At 43.9% G+C, this 10,272-nt stretch overlaps 1 protein-coding gene across 1 annotated transcript in view; it reads right to left on the bottom strand.

Annotated features, from left to right (window-relative positions):
- Window positions 1–470: 470 nt before the first annotated feature.
- The window catches only part of arhgap44a (Rho GTPase activating protein 44a), a 45,866-nt gene continuing 36,064 nt past the window's right edge, over window positions 471–10,272 (bottom strand). Inside the window, exons 19-21 of the mRNA XM_061224986.1 lie at window positions 9,719–9,861; window positions 7,782–8,171; window positions 471–5,264 (exon numbers count right to left, since the gene is read on the bottom strand). Coding sequence (XP_061080970.1) covers window positions 5,110–5,264; window positions 7,782–8,171; window positions 9,719–9,861 — 688 coding nt within the window. The 3' untranslated portion in view covers window positions 471–5,109. The remainder of the gene's footprint in view (window positions 5,265–7,781; window positions 8,172–9,718; window positions 9,862–10,272) is intronic.

The following is a 10,272-nucleotide window of genomic DNA, read 5'->3' as shown; positions in this document are numbered from 1 at the left end:
CTGAGACCTGCTGTGGTTTAACATGGCACACGTGCTCTAGAATACCTGTCAATCTGGTGTGGCTGGTCATCTGGCATCACTGCGTTTCAGCAAAATGGCAACATCTGCAGGTGAAACATAAATACTGCACCAAAGGCAGAACAATTCTAAAGAGTACTCAAACCAAGGTTAATGAAATGTAAACCGTAAATATAAGGGATTTTATATTTCTTATATTTACGAGATAAGGGATTTGCGACTGCAACTTTAATTTGCTGTCCTTTTCTCAGTTTTAAAAGTCTATAAAAATAGGAACTGTTGTCATGTAAGGGCCAATTACATTACATAGATATGACAACAACAGGGCATATTGTAGGTTTATGGTAAGTAGGACACAGAACCATGCTGTCAATTGCATAACGAATCGCATGTCCAATTCAAATGCATTGACCCAACAACCCCCCCCATTCAGGCCTTAACACTCGAGAAGACAAGTTTAATTTCAGTTTTAATTATTTTTCAGATTGCCAGAGATGATTTGTGAATTTTACAGGGTCATAAACTACATTCCACATTCCACCTACACACTGGGACAAAAAAAGAGATTTGTACCATCTTTCAGAGAACATTCAGGAAAAGCATGGGTCTCTCTACCACAGTTCATGGGTTTTTTTAAATGTTTGCCATGGGATTACCTCTTTTGAGAAAGCTGCACTCAATCCATACTGTACATACACACTGGCGGCTATAAAGACAATTTTCCCTGTAGTTACAGCATGTTTATCAAATCATTACAGACTGATGTGCGTTTACAGAAAAATTGTCCATCACCTTAATTACGTCCACAACAAAATGAAGGGCACACATTGCTATCACCATCAATACTTTTCAACATGTCATAACCATTGTCATCAGCAATATGAATAAATGTAATTCATATATTACTGGGCCTCGGCAAGGTAAAACCTAGCCTAAATCACTAGTTGTGTGTTTTGAGAATATATCACTTCATTTCCCTGTTATTCCAGGCGACCTAAAAACTGACAAACAGTAAAAATGTGTTTAAATTGGCACAGAGCATGAAAAAGGCAGAGCAAAATTAATTCACTTCATGTAATAAATAATAACACTTCGCGTGGCAGGTGATTTCTAAATTTGGGATTGTGACTGAGCTACTGCCTGATTGGCTCAGGGGATGAACTTCCTGGAGACACAGGCTGGAAGGACAATAAAAGGACAGAGAGAGAGGGGTCGATGGCCGGATACAGACCAGAAGAAGTCCAAAAGACCGTAACAAGTCCTCACTGACTGAAATGAACAGGCTCAGACACTGTGCAGCAAGTGTATTTTCTGTGACTCAGGGTCTAGTCAACACCCTCTGGTGGTCGCAAACGGTATGCGTTACCTGGGCAATTCAGGATGAAGTTTCTTGGGGCATTCTAATTCCAAAATGGTGGGGGTAATTGGGTCTGTATGGGCTAGATCCAGTTCAGCTGAGCAGGTGAACACTGAAGGTCAAGCCCTGCCTGCACCAGCACTGTGCACTCATCCAAACAACGAAGGTGGAGCAGAAACGGAATAGAAAGAGAACTGTGACAGATGAACAGCTGAGAGAAACCACACTTATTAAGATTCACTTCTCCATACTAAAAACGTGAGGGCGAATTCTATAACTCAGTGAGAGGGATACAGCAAAATTCATTGGATCTCTGGATAAGAGTATGAATCCTACCATGCCTGGTTGCAATGAGGGGATGAAAGTGCAATTTAAGGTTCAGGATTATAGCGAGAGACCGTTTTCTACGATTCTGAATTAGAATGGGACAGTGCATTTTACAATTTTGTACAGTATTGAGATGATGAGTGTTACAATTCTAGATAAGAGGATGTGAATTTTACAGTTCGGTAATAGAAGTGAGAGAGAACATTTTATAAGCGCACCTCAAAAATAAAGCCCCTTACACTCAGGTCTCCTTATGCACCCTCAAAATTAAAACTTCCACAAATGTCCAGGTTCACAATCAGAAAGTCCTAATGAATTAGGATAAGTACCACGCCATTGTATTCATTCTCACTGTAACATTTCCACACTGCAGCCACAGATTTGCATACTGGGCAAAAGCTTAATGCATTTTCTAAATAGCTGTGAGTCTAGCAATATTTTGTCAGGAACACAAAAAAAAACACTACCTTTCATATTTACACATATGTTCATATTTATATATATTTATCTATTTTGTGTCAGGAATTCTCCCTGCAGGTAGGCAAATGCATGTCTATGTACAAGGCGATGTATTCACATTGTGACTGTGGTGAGCTCGGGAGCTGGAGCACTTGAGATGAAGGGTAGAGAGAGCAGCATTTGAAGGCAGTGTGAGTGGTGTGAATCCGGCCGTCTCTGGACTCTGAGACTTTACTGAGACTGTTTGGACACGTGCGGGGATGTGACGGAGTCTCCCGTCCCAGGCCAGTTCCCCCCTTTTCCTGCTGATCGGTTCGCCACCACCCTTTTGTCCCTTACAGTCGTGAAGATGGGGTTCTGGAGGCTGGGGTCCAAGGGGTTATGTGCTTCAGCTTCCAAAATTCCAGTTTTTAATCGGAGGGACTGGTTCTCTACTTTAAATTCTGAGGGCTGGGTTCAAGGCATGTTTCTATACTTAGCATTGGGCTCGGAGTCTGGATCTATATGCGTTCTGTTCTATGCAGCGAGACCTAATGAAGCTGGTTTTGTACTGTAGTTCAGTTTCTGAAGGCCAGATTGTGCATGTTGGGTTCTGTAGGCATGGTTCTACATAGGACTTCAGCTGCTGAATGCCAGGTTCTACAGGTGACGCGCTAAAGAGTCTGTTTTCAGAATTCACTTCAGCGGCAGGTGGCAACAATGTCCACTCTGCACCACTGTCAACTTCCTCATTTAAACACTTCATTTAAAAAATATCTCCTAAAATGTAAATGTATCATAAATACTATAATAATAATTATAACAATTATGTATTTTCATATATTGCATCACATTCCCAAGAAATATCCATACTTCCACTATTTTTGAACTACAAATAAATTTCAGCTGACCTCCTGAGAAAACAAAAAAGAACTACACATCCTGGAACTACAAACCCCACTCACGCATCAAGAGGACCCTGTTCCCTGCAAGTACATTTATCACCTTGTTTCCACTGCAGAGCTGGAGCCGGGCGAGCCTCTCTGGTTCTCATTTAGTCTGCTTTTCTGCAGGTTCCCATGATGCCTTCAGATCAGCAAAGCACACTAGCACATTAGCAAAATGCTAAGCTATGCGAGTGTCTTTCAGCTATTCAAGATAATTGATAATCATTGCTCAACAAGAACAATTCAACCAATTTTTACCTCTGTCAAAATGTTGTTTTTCTCAATTGTATGACTCTGAAGTGTGAGAACTCAGCCTCAGACTGCAGGTAATTTCAAGCAGACCCCCATTTGGGCTCCGGTTGTGGACAATTCCACGATAAGGTGAACGCGCCATACTGGGTCAGTCCGACTTTGGCACCTGCCAACACTCGCGTGGCTCAAGGTCTGCTGTGGAGAAAGTGGGTAAGTGTTTCTGTGTAAGCAGTGGCAAGGCAGAGAGAGTCGGTGTATGTGTGAGTGTGCATGCGTATGTGAGTGTCAGTTGTAAAAGTCAAACAGCTATAGCATTAACTGAGGGGACAGATTAACACCACAGTGCAGGGGACATTTTACAGTTATGCACAATTTGCAGGCGGAAAAGCAGCTTAAAACAAGCAGTCCCTCCCAAAAAAAGATAAACAAGCACTAAAACTCCCACAATCCACTGCTGCTTCCTGGTCAGAAAACCTGGGGGGAAAGTAGGCTTCCTGCTTTGACTCAAAGGTTCAAGTTTTTGTTTCCTGTTCTGTTTTGGTTATTCAAGGTTCCAACTGGGCATCAGTGAAGATTATGGCAAAGAAAGGGGGAGGGGGGAGGGGTGACAGACTTTGGGATGTGGGCTGGTTTTCCACAGGTGGGACAAGACCTGAGCGAGGGAGGCTATTGTGAGAGATCTGGGAAAACCAATCCAACCCAGGTTTTTTTTATAGTTTGTTCAAAAAGAGTCTGTTGATGTCCGTAATGGATGCAGCCAGACATTAAACTCATATAACCACAGATAGTTCAATTCAACACATTCTATATACAATACAGTCAAAGATAATATATTCTACTTCTCAAGTAGAGTGATCTTTGATACATTCCTCTGATACTGTAGACATTCACTTCACCAAGCTTCCCACTTAGTTTTGTTGCCCCTAGTGAACACTTTGAGGAGGCTGTTTTGATTTGCGTCCAGTAGATCTATGAAACTGAATAGGATTCCACAGGTTGAAGTAGCTCCACTGAACAAATTCTGCTGAACGTGTTCCACTCCACTGAAGAGGTCCAGTTAATTCAGCTTTTTCAGGTTTCCACACGCTGCTTCCAGCGTCGGTGTGGTGAGCACAGAATCTGTGAAATGAACGGTGGCCCCGGCACTGGGGCAGGGCCGGGACACAGAGCGGGCTCAATAAATGAGGCAGTGCAACATGGGAAGTCTAGTTCCTCAGGACTCCACACAAACAGCGGAGGCAAACTTATTATTCTTTTTTTAAGACTTTTGTGCAGATAAAGGCAAAACAATAATGGCTAAAAGTAGTAAAATATATAAGGCGAATAGAAAATTAAGGTAAATAAAAAAATGCATACAAAAGCAAATAAAAAACTGAAAAATGCAAAAAAAGTTCAATTTAAAACAAGACAGCAAAAAAAAAAGGATATAAACATAAAGCCAATAGAATAAACAGTTAACAAAATACAGAGTAACACAATAAAATCTGCCTTCCATGTTCAGTCTTCCATGGGTTGTTGCATTTATAGCCATACACTCATATATACTTTATTTATATATTATCTATAGAGATTAGATTCTTTTCCCGACGGTTGAGGATCTAACTCCGGTTCCGGATGAGTCATTATTCTCCAGGAGCCTCAGCAGGCAAGATTCTCTTATATACAGCTGGAGTGTGTTGTGTGTATGTGTTGTGTATGTGTTGTGTGTGTGTGTGTGGGTGTGTGTGGGTGTGTGCGGTGGGGTTAGGGGTGGTCGGGCTCGTTCTGTTATCATAGTAACGTGTTCTCTGGCTCCTCGGATTCAGCCCTCCCCTCCGATGCGTCCGTCACCGCCACAGACTTCCTGCAGGGGGCGACCCTGAACTCATCCAGGAGGCTGCCCAACTCAACACTGAAGGAGGGGATTTCCAGGCTAAAGATATCTGCTGCTGACGGCGTCGTGGTTTATGACAGTCACGGCAGTGACGGTGGTTATGAGGGTGGTGACAATAATGATGATGAAAATAAAAGTAAAAAAAGGAGAGAGGAGGAACAGGAGTTAGTTGGCAGACAGACACACACAAGCACACACGCGCACACACACACACACACACACACACACGGTTACAAACAGATTACATTGCTGTTATATTGCCAGAAGCAGGTGACACATACAGTATGTCTAATGTCTTCTACCCAGGGATGTTATCATACTGTGTGATTTGCGTATGTCTGTGTTTGTGTATGCGTGTGTGTGTGCGTGTGTATGTGTGTATGTGTGCGTGTATGTATGTGTGTGTATGTGTGTATGTGTGCGTGTATATATGTGTGTATACGTGCGTGTATGTGTGTATGTGTGTGTGTGTGTATGCGTGTGTGTGTATATGTGCATATTGTGTGTTTATGTTATTCAGGATAAACAGAATGAATGTGCGAGAGAGAAAAAGAGAGATAGAGACAGCCAGTGAAGGCATTGTGCTGGTTTCCCAGGTCCAATTCAAAATCCAACATACTTGTGCTTATTATCGAAATATGTTCTGTAAGACTGATCCATGTCCTACAGGACTGACTATATTCCTCTGGGACATTTTTAGTTGAGACTACCTTCAGGAATGGTGGGAGCTCGATTGGCAAATCACAAATGGACAAGGACCACTGAAAATCTCAGGGGAAGAGTTTTAATTAGACAAAGTGAAATGCAAGGAAAGGTCAAATGACTCTTATAGGCCGAAAACCAGCTCAAGGTGAATAAATATTCTTATAGCCTCATTTCCTGGAGGCATAATTCGACCACGGAGGCCAAATAACTCGAGGGGAAAAAGATAAAGAAACAGAAGTGTGGGGAGACCAGATTCTTGGTATCATTCTGCTTAGGCCTTTAGGCGGAGTGTCACATTCAGATTTTGCCAGAGTTTGCTTGTCTCCAGTGAAGGCATAGATGTCGCTGACAACATCCCGTGTGTAGCGGTGAAATGGAGAGGGACGGGCGCTCTCGTTGCATGAACTGCGGCAGGCGGCGAGACCGTGGGGGTGGGATGGGCGAGGGGGGTTGGCGGGTGTGGGTGGAGGGCGTAGGTGGACGCCTCCCAGTGGGCCGGGAGAGGTGGGGCCCAGGCCGGAAGCAGCAGAAGCATCAGCGGAACGGGAGGGGGAAGGGGCGGCGCCCGTGGGACACCCCCCCTCCGCCTCCTCTGGAAAAAGCCATGCAGCCAGGCCCGCATGCATTGGCCGTGCCCCCACAGAGCGGTCAGGGACCCCGACCGCGACCGCGACCACGAGCACCAGCGCGGGCGCGCACAGGTATGCACACAGCGGGAAGCGGCAGGGGTGGGGGGCGGGGACCTGAGGCCCGAACGGTGGCTTACCCTAAAACTCCCCCCTCACACCCAGCCTCACACTGCTGCAGAGCGCACAACAACGGCAGTCGACGAGAAAAGAAACAGTAAATAAAACAGTGCAGTGACAAACAGACAGACAGACAAAGGACTCGTACCCCTGAAAAGACAGCGCTTTTTAACCCTTTCCCTGCCTTGGCCGAGGGCCCACAAACCCTGCCAAGCCAAAGGTCGATCAGCACACTGTGATGCACAGCAGTGTGGTGTGATCGTGAATAAAGTCCCCTGGGAAACACTGGTCAACTCTTTGATTCCTGTCCTTGTAGGGGGGGGGGGTATATTTAATATAATAACACAGGGCATGAATTGCATTCACAAAAATGGCAGGGATTGTGAACTTTTGCTGATATAAAGAAACCTTCAACATTTTACTCCTCTCTACCTTACTGAAAGGTGGAACATCACTACACATCCTATAGTACATTAAGGATTTAGATTGGGTAAGGGACCACGTGTAAAAAACAGGAGATTAAGAGCAGACCCATGAGGTTTCCCCAGAAAAAGGGTTAAAATGAACGGCAGTGAATACAGACCAACAAACAGTAGAGAGCAAAATCTTCTTGGCAATATCACACAGTGAAATGCAAACGGGACTTGGCTGATAACGTTCCTATTGCTTTACTCCGGGTACCAGAAAAACTGTCAGGCCACCAAGGATAAAGGATTTTACCAAACCATGCACTTTGCAATCGAGTCATCACATTGTGTACAATTAGAACATCACTTTCACAAGTAATGAAAAAAAGTTCAAAATTAAAAATTTATTTTCATTTCAATAGCCCCTATCTCTGGACCAATAACTTCCCTTTTTGGTTATTCTTGGATCAATCATTTAAAACATAACTAAAACATCTACCCTCTCCTTCTTCCTTGATCAATAACCTTTCTCCCAGGATCAATAACCAAATTCATTGGATCAATAACTCCTCTCCCGGAATCAATAAACCCTCCCCCTTGATCAAAAGCACTAACCCCTTTACTCTGTATTCCCCTGTTCTAGTTTCACCTGTGGAGGAAGCAGACAGGAGGTGTCAGACTAGGCAGTGAGACCAATAGAGAGCGGTTTACCTGTGGACATGCTCTCTCCGGGGGCCATGGTGTCCAGCAGGGTATGCTCCATAGGCTGGGGGCTGGTGCTGGACAGTCCCGGGGCGGTGGGGGGCTGCGGGGGCGGCAGGCTGGGCCTCTGCCTGGGCTTTGGGGCGGGCCGGGATTTGGTGAGCGTGCCCGTCAGGGAGGGTGGGGAGGACAGGGAGTGAGCCCCCCCGGGGGGCGGGGGCTGGCCAGGGGAGGACATGGTGGCGTACCCCGGGGGACATCCCAGTCCGTACGGGGAGGGGGTGCTGGGCGGGGTCGGGGACAGGCTGACGGGGGACGGGTGACCTGTGGACTGGTCCGACACCCCCCCCGACTGAACGTACGGCACCTTCGGTGGGATGGGAGCCAGCTTCTTCGACACTGTAGAAGAGAGAGAAAGAGGAAGTATGCATACATACACACACACACCCACACACACAAATATACTCAATAAACTAGATTTTATACGGTATACACATACAGTATATAGACAAATAGACTAGCAAAATATCAATGACAGAGGATGACAGACAGATGTACAATGATAGAACAATGGTCAATATACAGACAATATGACTCAGTTACATTACATTACATTACATGGCATTTAGTAGACGCTCTTATCCAGAGAGACATACAACGAATTGCAGATCAAACACAAGTACAAGGGCGAAGAGGACCTGAGAGGACAGTACAGTTCCTAGTGTTACCATACAAATAATCAGAACCCTTGAAGAATACAATCAACTTCCAAACTAGCATACCACAGTTGGCAGCTAGAATACCCTACAACAATACAGTACAACAATACAATAGCTAATACAAAAAAAAAGTTAGAGACAGGCATAGCAACAGACAAACAATTATACAGACAGAGAGAAAGACTGACAGATGGATAATGAGAGACAGGAAGACAGATAGGACAGTGGCAAGAAAAAGTAAGTGAACCCTTTGGAATGACCTGCATTTATGTATAAATTTGTCTTAAATATTGTCTGATCTTCATCAAAGTTACAATAATGAACAAATACAATCTGCTTTAACTAAAAACAGAGAAAATTATTGTATTGCTCTTGTCTATATTGAATGCATCATTCAAATATTCACAGTGTAGGTTCGAAAAAGCATGTGGACCTCTAGGCTAATGACTTTAACAAAAGCTAATTGGAGTCAGGAGTTAGCAAGCCTGGAGTCCAATCAATGAAACAAGATTGGAGGTGTCTGTTAGAGCTACATTGATGTCCTGACAATACTTGACACTCAAACATTTTGAGTTTGCTATTCACAAGAAGCATCTGCTGATGTGATCTCAGAAGAATGGTTGATTTGCATAAAGCTGGAAATGGATACAAAATAATTTAGCGTTTAGATATTCATCAGTCCACAGTTAGACAAATTGTCTATAAATGGTGATGATACAGTACTGTGGCTACTCTCCCCCAGAAGAACACGCAACACTATGTATGGTGTAAAAAGGGCACCACATTCCACAACATAAACCACAACAACAAAACAACATCTCAGTGATGATGTATGGTGGAGGGAACATCATGATTTGGGGCTGCTTTGCTGCCTTGGGGCCTGGACAACATGCCATCATTGAGGGAAAAATGAATTCCCAAGTTTATTAAGGTATCCTAATGATTTGACCAGCTATTAAATCCAAGGGTTCACTCACTTTTTCCACAAGCACTGTGAACGTTGAATAGATGTGTTCAATAAATACATGAAAGATTATAATTGTTTTTGCATTATTAGCTTATGTCTATACTTGTGACTTATGTAGATGAACATCAATCACATTTTATGACCAATTAATGCAGAAAACCAGATAATTCCAATGGGTTCACCTACTCTTCCTCGCCACCGTATATGAGACGGACAGAAGGACAGTGTTAGAGACGGTTGGACAGGCAGGTATAATGTACCTTTGCGTAGAGTGTGAGGGCTATGCTCGCTGGGTTGGGCCTGGGCACTGCCCTGTGGACAGGCAGTAGGGGGTACTGTGGGACCTGGCACCTGGATGCCCTTGTGCCCAACCATGGGAGAGAGCTCCTTGTTCTTCAGTGAACTGAAAACAAAAATAATACTTTGATTTTACAAGCCCAGCGTTTCCATCCAGAACAACAGGTTCATGAGGCACTGAGGTATTACACAATCATACGCTACCCTCCGTCATCTCTTGTACACAATCACCTTAATCTTTCTCAAACAACAACGTTCTAGGTATCTTCGTTGTCATCCCCATCTTCAGCATATTCACAGTGGTTATAGTCTTTACCATCATTCTTCTACTTCTACCTCTTCTTCTCCATCTACTTCCATGATCATTGTATCAATTCTGAATTCCAAATTCTGCTCAATTAGCTTCAGTTAGTTTTTCTGAAAGAAATTCAATTTCACATAATTTCAGAAAAGAACAAAATGCTTTTGTTAAGGACTCCAATTGTGGTGACACAGAAATGAGGCGGGGTTCACTGCT

The sequence above is a fragment of the Conger conger genome, chromosome 16 (assembly GCF_963514075.1).
Source record: "Conger conger chromosome 16, fConCon1.1, whole genome shotgun sequence".
In the NCBI taxonomy this organism is placed as follows: domain Eukaryota; kingdom Metazoa; phylum Chordata; class Actinopteri; order Anguilliformes; family Congridae; genus Conger; species Conger conger.
The sequence above is the reverse complement of the archived record's forward strand: the minus strand, read 5'-3'. Positions and strand labels throughout refer to the sequence as shown.